The following is a 25353-nucleotide window of genomic DNA, read 5'->3' on the forward strand; positions in this document are numbered from 1 at the left end:
GTAGTTGGGTGCTCCTGTATTTGGTACATATATATTTATAATTGTTAGTCCTTCTTCTTGAATTTTTCCACTAACGAGTATGTAGTGACCTTCTTTATCTCTTTTAATCATTTTAGGTTTGAATTTCATGTTGTCTACAAATAGAATAGTTATCCCTGTTTTTTTCTGGGTTCCTGTTGCGTGGAATACTGTTTTCCATCCTTTGACTTTTAGTCTATGAGTTTCCTTTTGGGTCAGATGTGTTTCTTGTATACAGTATATTGTGGGATCCTGTTTCATGATCCATTCTGTCAATCTGTTTCTTTTGATAGGTGAATTGAGCCCATTTACATTTATGGATATCACTGATACGTACTGGCTTGACTTTGCCATGTTGTGTTCCTATTGCTGGTTTCTAGCTTTTCTCCCTTGTTTTATTTTCTTGTCCAGCCTGGTGGTTTCTTTCTATTGTTGTTCTGGATCTTGTGGTCATTTTTAACTCTTATCTAGTATGTCTTTCAGTATTCTTTCTAGGGTTGGTTTGATGGACAAGAATTCCTTTAATTGTTCTTTGTCATGGAAGTATCTTATTTCTCCATTAAATTTGAAAGACAGTTTTTCTGGGTACATCAAGAAAGTTGTTTTCTTTCAGGGCTTGAAATACCTCACTCTAAGCTTGTCTTAACTTGAAGGTTTGTGCTGAAAAGTCTGCCGTGATTCTGATAGGCTTTCCTTGATAGGTGAACTGTGTCTCTTTTAGTATTCTGTTTCTATGCTGTATGTCTGAGATCTTAATTATTATATATCTTGGTGTAGATTTATGTTGGTTGTAACGGTTTAGCTTTCTGTATGCCTCACTTATTTGTATATCAGATTTTTTCCCTATGTGTGGGAAATTTTCTGCTATTACTTATGTGAATAGTGATGTTATTTGCATTGACTCCTGCATCTTCACTGATGCCTATTAGTTTTACATTGTTTCTCTTGGCATTGTCTTGAAGCTGCTGGATTGTCATGTCATGCTGCTTTATTGTTTTTATAAATTCTACCCTTTCACAATCACTGTGATCCTGTCTTTAAGGTCTGAAATTCTATCCTCAGCTTCATTTAAATGGTTTTTCCAGCTTTCTTTCTTTTTTTTTTTTTAATTTTAAAGAAAGACTAAACAAAACGAAAATGGGTAGAAATAATACATATGTTCAGAGAAAAAATAAACAGTAAGAAATCACTAGTTGATGTTTACATACTGTCCTTTTACAAATAGTTGTTCAAGATACAAAAGTGGAACATATAAAGTGGGAATTCGAACAGCGAGACTGCGAACAGTTCTGTTCAACTATCCAACAAAAACTTAGTAATATGGTTGTCAATTCCATACACTTAAATATACATGTAGTTATCCATATCTTCATTTATGTTGAGATTAAACAAACTAAGGCATTTGCCAGTTTTCAATAGAATTTTTTGTTTCTCGGATGTCTCTTTGAATTTATTTTATGGCTTCTGCTTGTTTTCTGCATTGTTTATTCAAAGTTTCAATCAATTTCCCATGCTCCTGCATTTTTTAAAAAAATCTGTTTCTTTAGCCATGTTGAGCAACTTATTTACTAAGGACTAAGGTTGTTATTTCTGGCTTTATGTGAGACATTGTTTCTAATTTGATTTCCTCTATAGCGTCATGGCTTTGTTTCTTTACTTTATTTGCTATCTTTTCAGAGATTTCTGGTGTATGTCTTTTAAAGTCCTCTATTTCAATGTTGCCTGTACTTGCTCCTGATGGACTAGATGTTTGAGATTGCATTTTGCCTTTTTGTTTTGCCATTTTCACCTTTTGGGTAAATATTTGGTCTTTCAGTCCCAACAGTCTCATCTGTCCATAGTATGAATTTTTGGGTCCTACTGTGTGGTTGAATGTTGGTCCAATTGCTGGGTACCACAATGTAGAGGAAAGCCAGTCACCTGAATTTGTCCTACAGGGCCTGTTGGGTGAGTCCTATATTCTTTTTGGGCTAACTTGCCTGGATGTGTTGATGTAAGTCGACTCTTAGTTCCTGCTGTTGCTATGTTTTCAGGTTGTTGCAGGTCACCAGCTCTCCCTGTCTGTAGTGTTTGTGTCATTTGCGGCCCCACTGTATCACTGGGGGTCTCATAAGCTCTTTTAATTTTCTCCAAGTTGGGGGAGGCCTGTTGGCACACTCCTCAACTTGTCTAATGTTCTCTGTATGGAGGAGAGCATTACCCACTGTCTTGCCAGGTTTGTCAAGGTCTTACAGTTGAAGGGAGTTTCACTTCCACTCCTGTTTACCCACTTCAGATCTCTATTTTAGGAGCACACTCACCACACTGACTGGAGCCTGCTGAGGTCTTCTGTTTGGGTGAGGGTTTCCTGAGCCTTCAGCCAGCCAGCACTGTAATTCACTGTAGTCCAAGGTTCTGGGTGAAGGGGTTGGATCCAAAGATCTCTGCAGTACTAGGTCGAGAAGGTGAGTGGGTTCCCCAAGGGATGAGCCCATGGTGGCAGTCCGAGGCAACCCAGGCCTGCTGGGGCAGCCCATGTGTTCCCGCGGTAGCAGTTCCAGGCAGCTAGGTTGTGCCCGGGTGTCCCAGGTGTTCATAGCTGAGGGGCGTGCCCAGTGGCTTCAGTCCCAGGTGACCCAGGCCTACTGGGCCAGCCCACGTGTTCTTGCGGAGGGCCAGGCCCAGTGCTGGTAGTCGCAGGCGACCTGTGTTTCCTTTTATTGCTGCAGACTTTGGGGTGGATGCAGCACAATTTGATCCTTAATTCCTTAAAGGACATCTGGATTGTTTTTAGAGTTTAGCTATTATAAATAATGTTGCTATGAGCATTCATATGCAGGTTTGTGTGTGTGTAAATATGTTTTAAGTTCTCTGGAATAAGCATCCAAGATATCATTGTTTGATTATATAGAATTTGCAGAGTTTTATAAGAAACTGTCATACTCTTTCCCAGAGTACCATTTTACATTTCCACCAATAGTGTGAGGGCAATCCACTTATTTTGCATTCTTGCCTGCATTTGGTATTGTCATATCTTATTGAGGTTTTACTTTGCATTTCCCTACTAATATTGAACATCTTTGCTTGTATTTATTAGCCATCTAATTTTCCCTTGGGTAGAATGTTTGTTCCATGTTTCTAGCTGGTATTGCCTTTATTTTTATTTTTTATTAAGGACTTGGCTTGTTTTGTTTCTCTGTACTGCAAAACTCCCTGAGCCAAGTCCTTAGTGCAGTTGTTATTAAAATTTATAAATTAATTTGGAAAGAATTACCATTTTTATGTTAATGTCTTTCCATTTGGGGAAATGATGTTTCTGTTTTTCCATTTTTTTATTTATTTTGTAGTGTGGAGATTGAACCCAAAGCCTCATGTATGGTAGGCAGGGTTTTTATGTATTTTGATCTTTTTTTTTTTTTTTTTTTTTGGTGCCCAGGATCAAACTCAAGACCTCGCACTTGCTGGGCAGGTGCTTTCGCCACTGAACTAAATCCTTGGCCCATTTATTTTGATCTTTATACACTTTGAAATCTTATGGTTTTCTTTTTATAGGATCTGTATCTTTCTTGTTAAAAATGATTTATTTTTTGTCAGTGGAAGGATGGGATTATTCTTTTTCTATTTTAGCTGGTTAAAAAACAACTTTTGACATATATTCTCATTTTTATTTGTAGTTAGAAACATTTTATTCATTATTTGTAGATCTGCCTTTTTTACTTAACATTGTATCTTTTTATATTGTAATTTAATCTTTTCTATTTTGTTTTGGAGTTGCTTATCTTAGTAAAATTCCTTTGTAGAAACTCTTCATGTACTGTGAGGATAAGTCCTTTTCCAGTTACTTATGCTGTAAATACTTTCTTCAGTGCATCACTTGTTTTACCGTATTTATGTCTTTCATTATGTAGACATTTAAGAAATTTGTGCAGTTAATTCTGTGAACCTTTAGCACTTCTGGCTTTGAGTGTCATATCCTCAGGTTCCACAGAACAGAAAAAATTTTCGCTATTGTCTTTACAGTTTATTTTTTGTACACTTAGCATTTTTCTTTGATCTATGTGGATTTTAGATCTGTCTGTGCTTTGAGGTAGAAGTTTATTTTTTCTCAGCCTCTCTCATCAAGATCATCAGCTAAGTAGCCCAGTCTTGCCCATCTGAAACTGAAGTGTTATTGTTACTACATGTAACATTGTATCTTTTTTATACTGTAATTTAATCTTTTAAAAAATGTACTTTCAGTAGTTTCATGTTTTCTCATTATAACCTTTAAATCATGTTTGTTTACTCTTTATAACTCCAGGTAGTGTTATTTCTGGTTCTTGAGGCTGGAACACTTTTTTAATTCTTGTTTTAGAAAAATGATCTCAGTTATGGAAAGTGTAAAGGCAAGAAAAACCTGATCATCAATTTTTTCAACAAGTGGCTTTTAATTTTTTTTTTTTTTTTTTGGTACCAAGCATGCTTGTCAGGCAGGCGCTTACACTGCTGAGCTAAATCCCTGGGCCAGCTTTTAATTTTTTAACATAATTATTTCTAGAATTTTTCCTATGTGTTTAATGTGGTTGAGAGCATATTTAATATTTACTTAAGATCCTGCTCATTTTTTATTTTCTTTTATAAACGTGTTAGCTTATCATTATAAGCTCTTGGTAAATTTTTTCGAGACAGGATCTCACTATGTATTTCAGCCTGGCCTTGAATTTGCCATTTGGCCTGGGCTGGCCTTGAACTGGTGATCCTCTTGCCTTTGCCTCTTGCTGCTGGGATTACAGGCATGTCTGCTTTCAGGCCTGGCAATAGTAATTGTTTAAAGATAAAATAGAATTTGATTATATGCTGTGCTATCATTAGTTTCACCAGTTCTCCACGTGTTAAATATTTAGGCAGTTCCTAACTTTCCAACAGTGTAAATAATATTACTTTGAATATTTCTATTATTAAATATTTAGCTGACTTGTAGGTAGTAGAACTGATTTCTGCTAGTGAGGTTCATGGGTGAAGGGTATGAACCTTTTTGTAAACTTAATTTGTAAAACATAAATGCAGTCGTCATTGCATTTGATTGTGATGTAATGGCCTTGCTTTATCCATTACTGCCTTAAATCTGACTGATGCTTTTTCAGGTAATGTTGGAGCTTTACAAATGAGGCTAATGTTGTTCATTTTAGTAATTGTTCTTGATTTTTTTAAAAAAAAATCCCAATAAAGTGGTAATGTAGGAAGATAATCCAGTTGAAACATTTTTCTGCGATGTTTTAATACAGTTTATAAAAATGCAACATTTATTGCATATGCTGCTTGTTGTTCTAGTATTTGCTATAAAAAAGTACAGGATTTTTAGGAATCTTATGGATTAATGTGGCAGGTTCAGCAATCTTGAAATGTAGGACGGAGTTTATGGAAACATAGGCCTACAGAATCTTAGCAGTAAGCTAGTTGATTGGTGACAGTTTTAAATTTAGCAGAAGGAAATTACTTTATTTCCCACTCATTAACTCCTATACATCTTCGTTGATTTATGTTCAGGGAAGTGTTTTTTTTTTTTTTTTTTTTTTTTAAAGCAGTTTTATTGAGGTCTAGTTTGCATGTACCATGTTAAGTGGATTTTTTTACTTTTTTTGGTACTGGGAATTGAACTAGGACCTTGTGCTTGCCAGGCAGGTGCTTATGCTGCTGAGCTTTGGCACAGTTAGGTGAGTTCTTAAAAATTAAATTTATAGAGTTATGCAACTATTACCACAATTCAATTTTGGAATTTTCTCAGCTTTCCCCTAAGTTCCCTTGTTCCAGTTTATTGTTAATGTCTGATTTTAACTTCAGCCCTAGACAAATTGCCTTTCTATTATGTTTACCTTTTCAGAACATTTCGTGGACTCGTGTAATAAGGTTTTCTTTTTTTGAATCTGTTTTCTTTAGCATAATATTTCAAGGATTAATCCATGGTAGAGCATATATCAGTAGTTTATTCCTTTTTGTTGTTAAATGATATTCTGTTGGATGGCTATACCATATTTTATTTCTCCATTCATTTGACAAGCAGCTTGCATGCACAAAAAGTTGAAGGGATTTTGTTGACTGGTGGTTTTTTTAAAAAAAAATTGAAACATTTACTGTAATTAGTACCCTGCTTATTTAAAAACAGGGCCTCAATTCATTAACTTGGAAGGGAAATTTGATGTGAGAACATACCACAGAAGTAGCCAGCCTGCATCAGGAAGCCAAAAAGCATTTAGCAAGAGTGCAGTGTGCGAGGTAGTAGGGACTAAGCTGACAAAATAAAGAGCTGCGTGAAAACAGGCACTCCTGTTTTGCAGAAATTATAGCTGAGCACGGTAGGAAGCAGTGGAAACCTTAGGGCAGTAGTGGAGAACCTATAGTGTGTATGTCAAAGTGTGCTGTTTGTGTCACTGAAAGTGCTGCAAGGTTTGCCATCACTGCCTTAGGGCAACATGGCTAGTGGGTATGTCTATGTTCTGGGACAAGTGTGTCTTTCTAATACTTTACCTTTAGCTGTCTTGGTTTTGAGTTAAAAATTATATAACATCTCGTCAGACGTATCTGTTACTACAATGCACATCAAGTCTGTAGTCTGAGTTATCTGAAGAGTGGGACCATTTTGGTTACATTCAGTGGTAGTGTGGAGGGAGCACACAGCATGAGGAGACAGCTCCTTATTAGCATAGAAGGTGGCAGGTGCTACAGTAGAAGGAGGTTTAGAATGAGGAAGCACTCTGCAAGGCTTTCTGGAGGAGGGAACACTGTAGACCTGATGAGACAGGTAAAGAGAGTACACAGGGCAGGAGTTTGTTACGGGGAATAGCTGTTGGCCAGCAGGTGGTGAAATGAGCTAATTATAGGATAGGGCCCACCTGGGTTTTTTTCTGCTGTTAGGTTAGTTGTGACTTGTGTGCAGTGGTGATGATGTAATCCAGACCTCTGGGACTGGATTTGTGCTGCTTGCCTACATTCCATTCCCCTTAGGGGACAAGTTTCATCTGGAGCTGGCTGTGTTGAACAATTGAACCTGTGCTTTGATCAAGCAACCTGCGGGAGATTGTTACATTGATTGTTGTATTGACTAAAGTTCTTTTAAAGGTAGAGGCTTTGGGGCTGGGAATATAGCTTAGTGGCACAGCGCCTGCCTGGCAAGCATAAGGTCCTGAGTTTGAGTGTTGGTTCAAAAAAGAAATAGAGACTTTGGTTACTTACAGAGAGGTTTAAATACAGTCCAAGTGTGCCCTCTCCCTCTGAGGCAAGTCTTGCACCATTTTTAGTCAGCTGTTGGATTCAGGTAATTTTGGTGGATGTCCCAGCTTTCAAGAAACTCTGATACACATGTTGGTGTAAGCAAATGAACATCTAATATTTAAGAGTGACATGTGCAAAGCAAAGAGCATTGTTTCAACGTGGGGGAGTATCCTGGGACTCATGGTTCAAGGTGAATCACCCATTTACCTACCTACAGGAGCAGCATTTATGGAGCACATGCTTGTAGCAGGTTCTATGCTAGTTTAGGGCATCCAGGAAGACAAGATAAGAGGTAGAAACCAGATAGTATAGTTGAGCAGATACGAGATCTGGCTTCCTCTTAGGAGGGCCAGTTTTGATCACTCAGCAGTGGTAGCCTAGAATGCTGGGTGGATTAGTGTGCCACAGCACAGGCAGAATAAAGGCTCTGTGTTTTGGCTGATGCTGTGTTAAAGTCTGGTGTGGACAATTATTTGAGTAAAGATTGGGTATGGGAGTGAGACAACTTCTATCATAGTTCAGAAGATGATTTGCTTAATGGTGTGGAGTGGTGGACCTGGAACACTGATGTCATTGCTTATTATGCACTGTCTTCAGGAGGTTCCTTAAATGTTTTTAAACCTTAGTTTCTTTAAGTATAAATGGAGATAATAACACCTGCCTCACATGTATCATAATGTTGGTGGGAGGAACTAGTGAAATAATGAGTATGAAACAATGAGTATGACTACCCCCAGAGTGACAAACAGCTGGAACATTATTACTACAGGTGTGGCAGTAGGTGGAGCAGGAAATCTTTTTAATAAGACAGAATTGAGCTGGATGGTAGTGACCTCAGGGCCTTAGCAACAGATCCATATGTTCAGTCTACTGGCTCTTGTTATATCCAGGTCATAACTCCAAGGCTGTTCCTGCTTAGGCCATAGAATTTAAGCCTGACCTTGCCCTCTCTCCACTTAATGTCCATCTACCATGGCATCCTCTTTTATTTTTCTAGAGTTCTCATTAACTGAAATGTCTGGTTAGCTTCTATTTTCCTCTGCCAGAACAGTGCAGATGTAGTAAGGTAGAGAGCTTGCCTATTCCAGTCCCCTTTTTTCCATCCCCAGAGTCCAGAAGAGTGCCTGACATACGGATGATAGTCTTCACATTGGTTGCATGAGTGAAGAAAGGAAGGCCTCTAACTCCCAATAGCTAATCAGGAATGGGCCAAGAAGTCCTGGGAGGATTGCTAAGAATTGAGTAGAGTTGCTGTGACTTCCTGTCTCTCTAGACATCTTCCTGAATCTCATTTCTGTGATTATTGAGAAATCAATTCAATTCAGTGCACAGAAATTGTAACTTACTTGAAAACTCTGGATCTGAGTTCAGGATATAATCTCTTATACAACATAAAGAAATAATCAAAATTCATGTTCTTTTGTGTGTGAGTGTGTGCATGCATGCGAGTATGTGTGTGCACATAATGGTGGTGGTATTAGTGATGGTAACAGGTCATGAAATTGCATTGTGTTTCCAGTTTGGCAGGCTGTTGGATTCAGTTTCTGGAATATAATCCTGCTCTTTGAACTACATATGATATGAATAAGATATGCAACTTATGAATTGGAAACAATATCTAGCCCCTCCCCACATCAAACTGATTTTTTAAATATTGGCTTTTCTTGGGCTGGGGATTTAGCTCAGCAGCATAAGCACCTGCCTGGCTAGCTCTAGGCTGTGAGTTCGAACGCCGGTACCAAAAAAAAAAAGGCTTTTCTTTTGCTGTTGGATGGCACCAATTCCCTTTTACAGAGTTTCTCTCTCCAAACTATTACAGTACTGTGTTTTTGGGAGTTCAATGAGTATGGCAAGACTGTGCTAGGCGTTTCTTCTCTGACTTATGTGAAATGAAAATAAATAGAGAGGGTTGTGGAGTGGCCCAGGGCAGTTACCAAGTCTGCCTATAAATCCAAATGTCTCCTTTGTACCTTCATGAATGTGGAGCCTTTGATTGGATGGCTCCTTGGCTCTCTGCAGATGCTGGGAAGCCCTGCTTGTGACTCCCTTCACCAGGTGTGCTAATAAGTTACTGCTTCTCTTGCAGAGTAACCTGTCTGTGTGCTCAGTTTGAAGCCGTCCTGCAGCATGGCTTGAAGAGGAGTCGAGGATTAGCACTCACAGCAGCGGCCATCAAACAGGCTGCTGGCTTCACCAGCAAAACTGAGACAGGTACTTCTCTGCCTTCTGTGGCTCGCAGAAGTTTACCTTTTTTCTTTATCTCTCTCTCTTTTTTTCTTTTCTTTTTCTCTTGCTTTTTTTGTTTTCTGTTTATTTATTTATTGCAGAATGGTCATTGTGTGGTCTGGGCTGTGTGACTATATTTGCAAAAATCCATGCCTTATTTGTAGGTAAAAAACTATAGTGTTGTCTGGCATCTTCATTTAAATGAAGTCATCTTCTGTGTAGATTTCTCAGAGCCTCATGTCACCCACTGCTCAGGGTTTGGGAACCTGCAGCCAACATGCTTATTTCACCAAAGTGCTGTGGCAGCTTTCAGGGAAAAAATGGGCGTAGCGTGATATTTAATGATGAAATGACTTCAATGGCAATAGAAATTCCATGGGACTCTGAGCTTTGAGTTCTGCTCATCCATTTTAATGTACAAATATCTCTGAGTGGTAGGGATAATGCTCTTAATAATAACTATCTATACTTGGTGTTTATTGCAAGCCTGGCCTTTGGTAGTCTTTGAGGTAAGTTAACTTATTGGGTTCTCGTGTCAACCCCTGGAGTAGTAAGGACTTTTGCTATATCTCCTTAACTGGGATGGAGAAATTGTATCAGTGATTTGTTCCCGATCTGAACCTGGGAGTGAACTATGTCATATAAAAATGCCCTGTGGTCTTCTCCCACATTTTTTTTTTTTTTAAATTTTATTTAAGGAGAGAAAGAAAAAAAAAAAAAAGCAGAAAAAGGGTACAAGTTATACAGAATTTCAGAAAAATAAATAAACAGTAGGAAATCACTAGTTAATGGATTACATATTGTCATCTTAGAAATATTTGTTCAAGTTACAATATTAAAGCATATAAAGTGGACATTCAAACAATGAGACTGCAAATAGTTCTGTTCAATGATCCAGCAAAATTCAGTAACTTATACACTTAAATATACATGCAGTTATATCGTTTAGAGCACTTTCTTTTCCTCTCTTTTGTGCAATGACTATTACACTTTTTGGGTTTTACTAGTCCCACAGTTCTTATTACTTTTTTGGAAGAGAGTAAAACCAAATGTGACATAACAGAACAGAGTCGGTCAAGTCAAAAGGGTGGACATAATAGATAATGTAAAAACATAATACAAGGTGATCAACATTGATTACCATAATGCCTCCCGCTGTCTCCAATAGAATTGCCTATATCATCAGTTATAATAAAATTGAACAAAACAGTAAAGAACAAAACCAACAGAACCAAAACATTGGAGACATTACAGGTCTTCAAAAAGTAGATAATAGTCAACCAGAATGGGCGTCATAATGAATCCCACTATCTTCACAGCTGTTGCCTAAACTTTCGAACCTGGTACTATCAAGCAAAACAGAATAGAGGAATATCAGTCAAAACAAGATGGTGAGAGCAATACAGGGCTTCAAATCAAGTTAATAGAAAATCAAAGTGGATCCAGCCAAGATTGATATATCCTATTTTTTAATTTATTTTTCCCTTAATTAAAAGGATAAAAATGAAAAAGTAAATAATAAAATGGAGATTGAGATAAGAGGGTAAAACAACAAAGCAGCGCAGATCAAAACATAACCATTTAAGCAAAATAGTGTTTCACCACAAGATAATCCCAACATAAAAGTAGTTCCCATATTGTCTCTTTCCTTGAGAACTTTGAGTATAACTTCATATACTGTAGCATCAAATATATCAAAACAATGTAAAACCATTCTAGAGAATGACAGTAATCCCAACATAAAAGTAGTTCCCATATTGTCTCTTTCCTTGAGATCTTTGAGTATAACTTCGTATACTGTAGCATCAAATATATCAAAACAATGTAAAACCATTCCAGAGAATGACAGTATTACAGGGTATTTGGAATCAACTAACAGAAAATGAACAATGGTTTCTGTATACTCTCTTTGTCTATAAAAGTTTTTGTTTATACTATCACATATAATAAAATCCGATAAGATACAACATGTTAAGACCTATGGAGACAGAAGAACAAAAGCTTGATGGGACTTCAAAACAAGGTGATATTAAATCAGCATTACCTATTATGACATCGTTTTCTCCAAAATAGCTGTTCCTATCATCCAATCTTCTCTGCTTCATTTCTGTTGAGCGCTTTTTCTGTCATTAGTTGTCAGTTTGTCTTCTTCATTTTGTTTTCGGCTCCATGCATTGTGGCCTCTCTGCCACTATTTCTGGATTCTTCGTATTTTTCTTTTTTAGAATATCCTGCAGTATTCTCTGTAGAGTTGAATTGGTGGTTGCATATTCCCCTAGTTCCTCTTTATCCTGGAAGTACCTTGTTTTTCCATCAATTTCTAGGGACAGTTGTGCAGGATATATCAATCTTGGCTGGAGGTTATTATCTTTCAAAGCTTGAATTATTTCTCCCCACGTTCTTCGTGATTTGATGGTTTGTGCCGAGAAGTCTGCTGTAATTCTGATTGGTGTTCCCTTGTAAGTGATCTGTTTCTTGTGTCTGACGGCTTTTAATATTCTGTTCTTATATTGAATTTCTGGTATTTTGATTATTTTTTTTTAAATTTTATTTAAGGAGAAAAAAGAAAAAAACAGAAAAAGGGTACAAGTTATACAGAATTTCAGAAAAAATAAACAGTAGGAAATCACTAGTTAATTACATATTGTCATCTTAGAAAAAGTTGTTGAAGTTACAAAATTAAAGCATGTAGAAGGGACTTTCAAACAGTGAGACTGCAAACAGTTTTGTTCAGTGATCCAACAAAACTCAGTAATATGGTTATCTCAGTAATATGGTTATACACTTATATATATATGCAGTTATATCTCTTAGAGAACTTTCTTTTCCTTTCTTTTGTACAATGACAGTTATACATTTTGGGTTTTATTGCTCCCACAGTTCTTATTTTTTTTTTGAAGAAAGTAAAACCAAATGTGACATACCAGGACAGAGTTATTTAAATCAAAAGGATGGACATAATACATAATGTAAAAACAAAATACAAGGTGATCAACAATGGTTACCATAATGCTTCTTGTTATCTTAAAAAGAATTGCCTATATCATCAGTTACAATAAAATTGAACAAAACAGTAAAGAATAAGACCAATAAAATCAAAAGATTGGAGACATTAGAGGACTTCAAAAGAAGATAATAGTCAACCAGAATGGGCGTCATAATGAATCTTACTGTCTTCATAGTTGGTTCCTATACTTTCAAACTTGGTACTATCAAGCATAACAGAATAGAGGAAAATCAGTCAAAACAAGATGGTGAGAGCAATACAGAGTTTCAAATCAAGTTAATAGGAAATCAAAGTGGGTTACTATAATATATCCTCTATTTTTAAATTTATTTTTCCCTTAATTAAAAGGATAAAAATGAAAAAGTAGATAATAAAAAGGAGATTGAGATAAAAAAGAGGGCATAACAACAAAACAGCGCAGGTCAAAACATAGCCATTTAAGCAAAATAGTGTTTCACCACAAGATAATCTTGACATAATAGTAGTTACCATAGTGTCTCTTCCCTTAAAATCTTTGGTATAACTTCGTATACTATAGCATCAAACATATCAAGACAATGTAAAACCGTTCAAGAGAATGACAGTATTACAGGGTATTTGGAATCAACTAACAGAAAATGAACAATGGTTTCTGTATAATCTCCTTGTCTATAAAAATTTTTGTTTATATTATCACATATAATAAAATCCAATAAGATACAACACGTTAACACCGATGGAGACAGAAGAACAAAAACTTGATGGGACTTCAAAACAAGAGGATATTAAATCACCACTACCTATTATGATGTCTTGTTTTCTCCAAAATGGCTGTTCCTACCATCCAACCTTCTCTGCCTCATTTCTGTTGAGCTCTTTTTTGTCATTAGTTGTCAGTTTGTCCTCTTCATTTCACTTTCTGCTCCATTCATTGTGGCCTCTCTGCCACTGTTTCTGGAATCTTGGTATTTTTCATTTTTAGAATATCCTGCAGTGATCTCTGTAGAGTTGAATTGGTGGTTGCAAATTCCCCTAGTTCCTCTTTATCCTGGAAGCACCTTGTTTTTCCATCAATTTCTAGGGACAGTTGTGCAGGATATATCAATCTTGGCTAGAAGTTATTATCTTTCAAAGCTTGAATTATTTCCCCCCATGCTCTTCGTGATTTGATGGTTTGTGCCGAGAAGTCTGCTGTAATTCTGATTGGTGTTCCCTTGTAAGTGATCTGTTTCTTGTCTTTGACGGCTTTTAATATCCTGTTCTTATATTGGATTTCTGGAATTTTTATTATTATATGCCTGGGTGTCGCTCTGTTTGGGTTGTAGGTGGCTGAGGTCCTGTATGCCTCATACATCTGAGTATCTTTACCTTTTGCTAAATTAGGGAAATTCTCCTGGATTATTTCTGTGAATAGCTTTTGTAGTTCATTTGTTTTCGTCCCTACTTCTTCTTTTATGTTCTTAATTCTTAAGTTATAGATCCTCTTATCATCTTCTAGTCTTTGTATTATTGCTGTTTGTTTCTTTGTTATTTTTAACAAGTTTTTCATTTCATGCTCCCATATTACAACTCTGCCCTCCAGTTCAGATAATCTGTCCTTAGTTTCTTTCAAGCTGTTATGCCAGTTTTTGATAGAGTTTTTAGATTCCTGGTAATCTCTTTGAACCTGCTTCACGTATTCTATGTTTTCTATGTTTTCTCCATCAAACAATTCTGCCCTTTTTTTCTGTTCTTCCATTCCACCATCTGTTTTTTCTTGGGTGGTGCTTAGCATTTCTCTAACTATTCTGCTTATGTCTTGCTTCAGGTCATTAATAACTTCATTCCTGAATTCATCTATGAGGCTCTGGAGATAGCCCTTTATGTCTATTGGTGCTGTCTCTGCTATTGCCTGTTTCTCAGGATTGGGGGCCGAGGAGCCTTTCTTGTTTCTCCCTCTTCCCATATTCTTTGTTCCTTAAATACAAGTGTATATAGGAGGCCCAGCTTCCTTCCCTGTTGGCCACAGTCTGACTGAATTGCACCGGCTAGGTGTTCCTGCCCACCGCAGTGCAGCAGGGAGTTACTGACTGGGCAGCCTATGCGGGCCCGCCCCTCCAGGTCAACCTACTGAAGGCTTCACTGCTAGGGTGCACCTCCAGGCGCTGGGACCTGGGTTGTGCTAGCCTACTGGGTCCCAGCCAGCAGCGCCATGTAGGCTAGGCACTGCTCACCAATCCCGCTTGAGAGGGGGATATGTGACTGAGGTTACTACAGCGCCCTGTTCCGGCAAGTCTGCCCGGTCCCAGAATGTCCTCTGTTGGAGCCTCCTAGACTGTGGAAGAGTCCCAGTTTCCCTCACTCACCGCAGGTCGATGCACGGCTCCCGGCCCGTCCCGCTCTCAACTCCGTTCACTGATTCCCGTTCTCAGAGCTTTCACCGAGCCTTCTCCCTGCCAAGCCGATTCAGACGCAGCAGCGGTGGCAGGAAACCCAAATCGCGGCTTCCAATGTCGAGGGCTCCAGCTTCCACGCTGAGGCTTTATCTGTTCCTGTTATAGCACCAGGATTGCATTCCCAGTTGGTTTCTCTCAGCCCAGTTGGTTCTTGGGTCAGCAGGGTATATCTCCTCTTGCTTAGGATTCCTCACTCTGCACCATTCCTGGATTCTAAGCTGGGTCTCTTAGAGAGCCTCCGTAGCTTCTGCTATCTGTCCGCCATGTTCTCCATCTTCTCCCACATTTCAAACAGCAGATTTTTTTCTCCTCTTGCTATGGCTGCTGCCCTGAATTTTTGACTTTTTTTTTTGGGTCCTTGTGTTGGTGTTAGTGTTACTGCTGAAGAAACTGTTATCTTTTGCTAGTTCTTTCACAGCAAAACGTCAGAGCTGTTGGTTGGAGGTGTCTGTGGAAATCCTAAATGAATCTTTAACTATCTTCTCCCTTGGGTTGCTGTGTCTCTTTTCTCCTTACTCAGCCCTGCAAATCTTTGATTCCTAATGTTGTCTCAACAGCTGCTCATTTTCAGAAATGAATATGGCTCCTGTTGAGGTCAAGAGATAGCTTCAAGGGAGATTCCTGACACCATTGGGTTTTCTTTGGGGCTTCTAGCCCCCTTCATGAAATGCCATGGAAAGAGGGTACTATTTCAGAGAAAAGCCAGCATCAGGGGCCTCAGTCTTTGTAGAAATCAGAGCCAGTGGTGTCTCAGTGGCTTCTTGACTCGGGGACACATCCCTGAGCCTCTGGATGACCCATTGTTAAGGCTTTGTTGCTATGACCCCTTGGTTTGCTGGTCCCCATCTTTTTGGTTGCCATCTTAGCTGTCTCTGGAGGTTAGATATGTTAAAAGAAACTGTGAGGCTCTCGTCTGATTCCATCTGGGCAGGGACATTGTGGGCATGGCAGACGCAATCCAGGCTTTGGAGTGAGCTGAGAGCCAGTCTGTCATGATGGTGAGACAAGTTTTCTTTTGAACTTTAGTTTTTCACCTGTGAAAGGTGCTGTTTTTGTTTTGCCAAGGCTTATCAGAAGAATTTAGTAAGAGCCTCGCTTGAAACACCTACTAAATGTTTAACCAGTTGCTCTTTTCTCCTTGGCATCCTTTAGCTTTTTAACTTCTACCTTAGTTCATCCTCCTTTGGACTTTTGTTTGCCCCTGAAGAATGATTCTTTCTGTTCCTATCTAGACCAAAGTCCTTATCATTTTTACTTGGTCCTGATAATCAAGGGAACACCAGCAGTTTGCAAGGCATCTCTAGCAGTTGAATTCTTGTTACCTCTCATGTCTTACTATGAGTCTTCCATCTGCACCTAGAAGAGGGGTTGAATATGCTGAGGCTCTGTTCTGCTGATGAGGATGTGCTGGACAGCCTATGCCAGTTTGAAGAGGGAACAGACCAAACTAGTTTAGTCCTTGAGGGCTGCCAAACATTTCATTGTCTTTTTTTTTTTTTTTTTTTTTTTTTGTCTTTTTGAGATGGGGTCTCGCTATGCAGTTCAGGCTGGCCTTGAGCTCACTTTTGTAGCCCAGGCTGGTCTCGAACTTGAAACAGTTCTCACACCTCAGCCTCCCAAGTGCTGGGATTACAGGCGTGAGCCACTACACCGGCTTCATTGTCCTTTTTGTGAGCAGTGTTAATTAACCAGTTATGGGCTGCCAGATGGTCCTTAGGTGGTTAGGACCTGTTTCCTTCTAGTGCAGGATGGTGAACTTATGCCATGCATGCCACAGTGAGCACACAGAGCCCCCTCTGTGAGGCCATCATGTGTTGTATAATTTTTTTCTAAACTAAAACTTAAGCGTTTGGGTTTAATTGCAGTGTTGGCACTTGGCATAAATAAGTGGGTTTTGGATTGCAGTTTGGGCACTTAGTCTCTAGAAGGTTTTCCATCACTGTTCTAGTGAATGATTCATTAATCCTCATGAGAAAGGAGGGTTCATAGTTTTTCGACTGTTTTGAATTAGGAGCAGACCAGATCAGTAGCTCCCAGTGCCTGTTCTTAAAACTGTTAGAATGACCCTTTTGGGCCGAATAAAGAAAATGAAATCTGAAGAGGACTGATGTAAATGATCCTCAGCCTTCCTTCTGCTAGTTGAAAGGTTGGGCACTTTATGGTCTAGCTCTAGAGTCAGACAACAAGGTCAAAATACCTGTGACCATGACTTGTCGTATGAATTCTCTGGGACATCACTTCTCTCATCCTGTTTACTCAAGTACAAAATAAGGTAATCTCAAGACCTGCCTTGTGAATGGTGGGGGTTTTCTGAGAAAGCTGCTACAATATCTAGGTACAGAGCTGCTATCAAGCTGCTATCAGTGATAGCCCATGATGACAGCACAACAACTTTCCAGGGTAGGCAGTGGTGTCTGTCTGTCTCTGTCTGTTTTCCTTTCTTATGATGAAATTGTGACTCAAGTTAATTAATAATTTGCCAAAATTCTCACTGCTGGTAGAGGCAGAGCTGAGGATTTTAATCTCAAGTCAGATTGACTTCAAATTCCTGGCCTTTTTACCCCTTCCTCTTTTGTAACAGCAGGCTGATACTAATTATTGTGTTCCGTGGACCACTCTAGCCCAGTTAACTAAATTCACAGTGACAGAATGGAATAAAAAATGGTGGATTAATGCATGGCACTATTGTATTAGCTTTGTCTACAGGTGAGGGACACTGTCGTCTGAAGAGAGAAAAGCTGAACCACGAAGTAATGACTGACTAGAATTACATTGTTGAAAATCACCACAGAATAGGCGATGCTTAATGCTGCCAGAGGCATGATTGCATTTGATTCTCGGGGTTTAGGTTCATGGAGGACTGAGTTTAGGAACTGATGCTCTTGGCCTTCACTTAAATTCTTTTTATAGTTGAAAACATTTAAAAATTGTGGAATTTGATGTTGAATTATGGGTTCCAGCTTTTGTTAAACTGCAGTCTGTGACTCTGGCCCCACATTTGCACTGCTGGTCTGGTTGGAGCAGAGCACTCTCTGCCTCTATAGCTGGGGCAAATGTGCTCTTGTTCACCATAGTCTATACTTCTCCCTGTTATACCTGAAATTGAAATAGTGTTGATTGCCTTTTATTGTTACACCATGCTGTGTTTTTCTTACTGTACTTGGGAGTACTTGGGAGGAGCATACTTGTTGTTCCCACATCTTGATCTTTTGGGTCATGATCCATAATAAAGAACTACTTAAATGTGTGATAACTCACTTTATAGAGTCCTATTGTCTCCTTTCCTGTGTTGCAATGATGTATAGTTTTAACCTAAATTTTGAGAAGTGTGTAGAGGCCAGTAAATACACAAGCATAAGTGTGTAGTTCAGTGTGTTATCAGTCCATTATTGTTGCTATTCAGTCCATTCATGTTGCTATTTATGATCAAGAAATAGAGTATTACCAGGATGCTGGAAGCCTCCTCCTGCCCTGTCCCAGTTCCTCTGTGCACTTCTTCCCCAAAGGTAACCACTGCTCTGGCTTCTTACACCATGGATTTATTTTGCCTAATTTTGAATTTAGCTTACTGTGTTCGTGTGTGTGTTTAGTTTCTGTTACTTGGTGTTGTTTTATGAGATTCTGTGTTGCTGATATTCTAGTAGTTCATTTGCCTTCATTGATGATTAGTGTTTTAGTGTATTTACTTACTTTATTAAAACCATCTGAGGCATGTCCAGTGTGGGGCTATTATGAATAGTGCTGTTAGGATTGTTTTTTGTCCCTGTGGGTTGGTGAACATATGTGGGTCTGGGAGTGAAATTCGTGGCAGAGGGCTTATGTACTTTGAGCTTCAGCATGTACCTTGAGCATCGTCACATCACTTCCCATTTCCATCATGTCAGTCTTGTACCAGAGTTGTGTGGCCTCACATCCCTGCCACCTTAAAACTGTCCTGAAGGGTGTGTAGTATTTTGTTGTGGTTTTGTCATTTCCTGATGACTAATGCTGCTGATCCCTGTCTCTTAATGCTTATTTGCCATTCAGACATCCTCTTTTGTGAAGTAATTGTCCAAATATTTTACCAGTTTTTAAAAAATTGATTTGTATTTCAGACACAAGTCCTTCCTTCCTATAAAAGCACTACATACATCTTTTCTTTGTAGCTTACTTTTCATTCCTTAATATTTGTTGATGGCCAGAAATATTCATTTTAATTGTCTAGTTTATCTGTTGTGTTATTGTTACAGGTTTTCTGTCCTGGTTAAGAAGTCTTTGCTTATTCCAAAGTCATGAAGACTTTATGTGTTAGTTTTCTAGTTTTGTCTTAGCTAGGATTTATTTTTGTATGAGAAAATTTATTTTTTCTCCTTTATCAATACCAATTGACTAAACAGTGTTTATTGATTGTTTTTTCTTAAGTGCCCTCAAGTGTCACTTGGGTCATAAATCAGGTGTTTATATATTTTTAGGTATGTTTCTGGCTTTGTATTGTATTCCATTAGTTTACTTATTCTTGTGCCAGTATCGCCTTGCCTTGAGTAGTATATTTTTATGAAAATATATTTTTATATCTGGTAAGTGTAAGTCTTTTGACTTTGTTATTTAAGGTTAGGTGTTCTTGGACTTTTACATTTCTATATGCATTTGAAAATTCACCTTGTCAATTATTTGGATATTTACAGGTATAGTTTTAGTTTCCTTTTCTTTTTCTTCTGTTTTTTTTGGTGCCAAGGATCGAACTCATGACCTTGTGTTTGCTAAGCAGGCGCTTGCACCACTGAGCTAAACCTTTGCCCCCCCCTTCTCTTTTTCTTCTTGTGTTATAAGTAATGAATTTTATTTCTTCACTTTCAATGTATATATATATATATATTATTACTTTATTGTACTCTGTAGGATAACATTGGAAATATGAGCATCTTTGTCTTAGTCCTGATCTCAGAAGAAAAGATTTATCTAATTAGGACAGTTCTAGTCTATAACTCACTAAGAATTTTTGTTATGAACAAATGTTGGATTTTATCAAATGGTTCTTTGTTTGCATCTATTGAGGTTGACTTCTGTGTGTTAAATCTTTCTTTTATTTCTAGAATAAGCCCAGCCAGGCAATGACATGTATTTTAGATTTGATTTTAAGATTTTTTCATCTATGTTTATGGAATAGATTGATGTATTACTTTATTTTCTTGTAATTTCCTTGTCATAATCTAGAGTCAAGGTTATTCAGGCTTTATAAAATAAGTTGGGAAGTGTTTCTCTTGTTTTCTATTTGTAGATGAGTTTGTGTACAGTTGACATTTTTCTTCATCAAGTGGAATAATTTACTGATGGAGGTAGAATTGGAGATTTTTTATAGGAAGGTTTCCCAATGAGTTTTCTTTCTTTCTTTCTTTCTTTCTTTCTTTCTTTCTTTCTTTCTTTCTTTCTTAGTTTCTTTCTGTGTGTCTGTCTGTCTGTCTGTCTGTCTTTCTTTTTCTGTACTGGAAATCAAACTCAGGCCTGACACTTGTCAGGCAGGTGCTGTGCTGCTGAGCTACATCCTTGACCCTACTTTCTTTAATAGCTATAGCATGATTTAGATTTTCTATCTCTTTATATGTGAGTTTTGGAAAGTTGTGTTTTTTAAAAGCACAATGTCTATTGCTTTTAGTTTTATTTATTTTTATTAGTATTTAACATTTTTTTTATTTTAAAGAGAATAAAACCAAGCAAAACAAAACAATAAAGCCAATCAAAGCAAACCAATATAAGTGACACAGGACTTCAGAACAATACAAAATCAACAGTGGTTACCATAATGCCTCTGTTGTCTTCAGAATATCTGCACACTTTAGGATATGTGACTCACTTTCCTGGGAAGCCCTCTGCTTTCTGTGCACGTCTTTACAGTCACAGTCAATTGGAAGAAGTCTATTAATATACTACTCACTGTGAAATTAGATAGATTGACTTCCGTGATCCTCTGTGGGGATTTTTGAAGACGGTTGATTGCATTTAGCTCAAAGCAGTGTTTATATTTTGCTTCATTGAGTCACGTTGGGTAACAATTTCATTTCTGTAGAAAATTAATTTTGGAGGAAGCTACATGTGCCTGGACAGCACATCCTTTAGACTGTAAGGGGAAGTCCACTCCTCCCCTCCCTGTAATGCTTTCAGTTCCCTCTTTGTGTTTCTCTGTTGTTGTCATGGACTTGCAAATCTATTGGTGAAAGAGAACATGGAAGGATATCTGTCAGAGGGACAGAGAAAATACCATCCAGGGGGTATAGAAATGATTTAACGCTCGTGGGGAACAGCTGGCCCTTTGAGAAAGCCAGAAACCAGGGCACTATTCTTTATGGTCTTGCTCTAAAACTGTGGGTCATTAGGGTATGGAAATGTGCACAGGTTCTGGGGAAGTTCTTTAATATCTGGTCTGGCAAAGGCTTGGGCTAAGAGCTATGTAGGAGGCATGAAAGTGTTCCAGTGTGTTAAGATCCGGTACAGCTGGACTAATGCTTCTTGGGCATATTTGGCCTGTGGCTGTTTCAGAGGTTTTTAATCTGTTATTTATTTATTTATTTATTGGCCTTTTTTGAGGCAGGGTTTCACTGTGCAGTTTAGGTTGGCCTTGAACTCACTTTGTAGTCCAGGCTGGCCTTGAATTCACAGTAATCCTTCTGCTTCAACCTCCCAAGTTCTGGGATTACAGGTGTGTGCCACCACGCCTGGCAAAGGTGTTTAATCATGATGTCCCATAAATGAATACTTAGCTTTGGCATCAGAGTTTTCAATTTTTCTACCATAATTGCCCAGTTAAGCTGTTCCAGTGGGTCCTTTACTGTACTCCTCTCAGAATGTACATGGCTCTTTAGCACGGGGTATGGTGCTATCAAAAGGACATGAGGCACAAGTTTCAGAAGTCCTAGTTTTTGATGCTCAGTAGATTTCCCATTGAAATGAAGCCATAAGAGTGCTAAAGTATTAATTCATGCTATAAAGTAGATGAATCTCAAAAACATTATTCAAAGAAGCCAGACATAAAAGGACAGATACCATATGATTCCATTTATATGAATTACCTGGACTGGTCAAATTTATGGACACAGAAAGTCTGTACCAGAGGCCAGGAAGGGGGAAAAATATGGGAGTCATTATTTATGCACATGGAGTTTCTGTTTGGGAAAAAAAAGTTTTAAAAGTAGTTAGTGGCGATCATTGTAGAACACTGTGAAATAGACTTAATGACACTGAATCATACACTTAAAAATATTTACAATGGTGACTTTTATTATGCATTTTTTACCACAGTTTTTTAAAAAGCCAAAAAATCATATTTATGTACATCATGTGTGTTTTATTGTGTGGTTCCTATTTAAACGACAGTCTCTTTAGACTAAAAGGCACATTTAACTCAAGTAACTAAGAAATCTAATTGGAGTTCAGCTGGATTCAGGGGCCCTGTGTTCTCCCACATCTGTTTTTATCTCTCAAAACAGCTTCTCTATAGTCAAAGTCTTTGCAGGACCATGTCTGTATGGTAGGGGCAAAATGACTGCAGTTGGCTTCAGGTATACATGATCGTTGGAACTTCTACTTGTAGAACAAAAGTCAGCAAACTTCTTCCCTTCCATAAGGAATCAGATAGTACATATTTTAGACTTTGTAGGCTTTGTGATGTCTGTCACAATTACTCAGGTCTACTCATGTAGCAGGAAGGCAACCCTGAATGATACGTGGGCAAATGGATATAACTGTGTTCCAATAAAACTTTACTACAAAAGCATGTACTGTTGGCCATGGCACATACACGTAATCCCTGCACTCAGGAGGCTGAGGCAGGAGGATTGCTGTGAGTCAGAGGCTAGCCCAAACTACGTAGCAAGACCCCATTTAAAAAAAAAATAGAAGGATTCTGCAATAAATCCAGGTAGTAGTTTTCCAGTAGTTCCAGAAAGACAACCAGGCGTCATCTTCCAGTGGTTCAGATAGAAATTGTGTGGAGGAGACTGTGGTTTAAGGCTGAGACTAATGTGAGGTCAGTAAGACTTTTTGGTCATAAAATTTAAGGAGTAACAAAAACCTCAGATATAAAACAATTTCATGATAAAACAATTTCATGAAACAATCAAGATATAAAACAATTTCATGCAGTATTAAAAAAAGTTCATAATGAACAAAGTATAAATAGAGTCAGGTTGAGGATGAGGGTTGGAGGTATGCTCCCTGTTGTGGCCTGGTATTGCCAGAGGAAGAAGAGGATGATGTAGTGCTGAAGGCCACTTCACAAGGAACTCAGTAGAGTATGTTTCCTATGGGAAAGAGGCATACTCTTTACTGGAAGAGAGGTAGGGATGCTGCTTACGTGTCTTGTGCCTAGGCTTTTACCTCCTGTTTTACTGCACTGTGCAAAACAGCTTTGTTTCCATTCTTCACTTCTGTCAAACTGGTACAGGGGAATCTGGAAGAGCTTTATGCCCTGAGCCAGCAGCCAATAACGTCTTTTGAAATACTCATATATTAATGATAGTGAAAACTATTTCCCATTAAATGCCAATTATATGACAGGTATTTAGGGCTAACTAGCATTTAGAGGATACACATTGTATATGTTCTCATTTTCTCATTTTTCCATGATAACAATCCTTAGAGGTAAGTATTATAATCCCCATTGTATAGATGAGGAAAATAAAAGACACAGTAAGTCACCAAAGGTCACACAATGCCTCAACTACGATTTGAGGCAAAGTATTTGTCTTTCCAAAGTGTGAATTCTTGGCATTGTCAGTGAAAGCTGAGGCCTCTTAGAAACTTTGCCAAAAGCCAATGTTACTAGTCACCCCTTATTAACAAGTACCCCTAGGCAGCTCACTTCTGCTCCCCAGTCCTGGCGCTTGTCCTTGTTGGCAGTTGCTTTAGGGGTTCAGAGAACCAAGAGTCTTTGCATGCTTTTTGGATCGTATCCCATGTTTCAAAGCAGATTGGTATATATCCCCAAATTAAATTATGGACACTGCCTGCTGAGCTGCACTTTAAATAGACCACATTAATTCTGGCAGTGGAAATGGAGCCCTGTTAATGCTTATCATCGTCAGCATCGCTCCAGCAGGCTTTAAAAAGAATTCTGTAGCAGTAAGCAATTTGCAAGATAGAAAGGTGAAAACACTGTAGAGTGTTCATGTGCACTCAAGGTCAGAGTGAGGTGACTGCATTTTTCAAGACAGGCAGGATGCAGGTGAGAGTCACTTGATCTGAAATGTGATGGAATTGCAGCTGGCTGGCTGAGTGTTTCAAAACACATCATTGGCGGCTGTCTTGGGGCATGAAGCTTTCTCTAAATTCTCCTGTCCCAGTTTGAGAGAACTGGAGAGTGGGAACAAAGCCGTTTTGTGCAGTTGTGTGCTTTGTGCTAATCTGACAAATTGTGGAAGGGGATTAACTTCACATATAAAGTTTGAGACAGGAGACAGTTCTGAGAGAGTTGCCTATTGATGGTCTTGTCGATTGTTCTGGAAAGTTTGTTCTAAAGAATTCCAAAGGGTGGCTAGATCCACAAATGTATATGCACATGCATACATATGCATATATTAAGATCCTGTTAACAGCAAAAGAGGAAGCCACAGAAATGTCCTTTTCTGGGTAGGTAATTATTAAGCACATAGTGGTTGGTTACCATAAGCTGGGCATTATACTCAGCGCTAGATCTCCCTGTTCTCTAATAACCCCAGTAACCCTAGATCAGTCTGTACTTTTGAATTTATGGGAGAGGTGCCCGAGACTCAGCATAGTTGAATGATTTGCCTGGGATTAGTCAGCTGAACAATCTCTTCACTTGTTTGTCCTGCCTACTAGACTGGAAGTGCCTTTAGGGATGAGTCCTTGTTGTTGATACCTGGTACCCAAGGCCAGCCCAACTCATGGCTCACAGGAAGAATGCAGTCAATCCTTGTTCAGTTGGATTGAAACAGTAGAATGATTATTAACCTGGTGCCCAGTTTCTGGAACTGTGTATATTTGTGTTCTTTTAAGGTTCAAAGAGTACCACATCCTCAGACGGATCTCTGGACTTGTTAGCTCAAGGACTGGAAACTGGGTATAGCTATAGACACTCAGATTTTACTGCATTGGAATATTAAGCAGTTATGAACATGCTCTTTAAGAAAACATTTTTAATTAAATGATTGCAATTCATGATAGTGATGTTTGTTTGAGGGAATTGGTACATGTGTATAACATGTCTGATTATTTTTTTATCCCATGCCCCAAAATTCTGCCTTCTTGGAACATGCTCATTTTGAAGAAGATTAAGTTTTCTTATTATATGAGGCAAAATGTGTTTAGTAGTGTGCAGTTACCTCTGACTTTGTCTTCAGTTATACCGTTTACTAACTGTGTACAGTATTGCTGTACGGGTTCTTCACCTATCCAGGCTTCATCTTTGATATGGAGATGGCCTTGGTTGTTACGAGATGTACAATGTTGGGTGTGATGACTGGTGCA

At 38.4% G+C, this 25353-nt stretch overlaps 1 protein-coding gene across 7 annotated transcripts in view; it reads left to right on the forward strand.

Moving 5' to 3' along the window:
• Snx29 (sorting nexin 29) overlaps nt 1–25353 on the forward strand; it is a 560183-nt gene that overhangs the window by 48172 nt on the left and 486658 nt on the right. For 6 of the 7 annotated variants that reach the window (XR_010039850.1, XM_063226557.1, XM_063226558.1 and 3 more), the window contains one exon: nt 9332–9456. Coding sequence is in view for 4 of the 7 variants with exons in the window: in XM_063226557.1 (XP_063082627.1) it covers nt 9332–9456 (125 nt within the window). In the remaining 3 variants the exon portion in view is untranslated. Of the gene's footprint in view, nt 1–9331; nt 9457–16802; nt 17165–25353 lie in introns of those variants that run through there. The other variant, XM_063226560.1, reaches the window with a different exon arrangement.

This window comes from Cavia porcellus, unplaced genomic scaffold, assembly GCF_034190915.1.
Source record: "Cavia porcellus strain 051 isolate PalLab524CR breed Dunkin Hartley unplaced genomic scaffold, mCavPor4.1 scaffold_16, whole genome shotgun sequence".
Classification (NCBI taxonomy): Eukaryota; Metazoa; Chordata; class Mammalia; order Rodentia; family Caviidae; genus Cavia; species Cavia porcellus.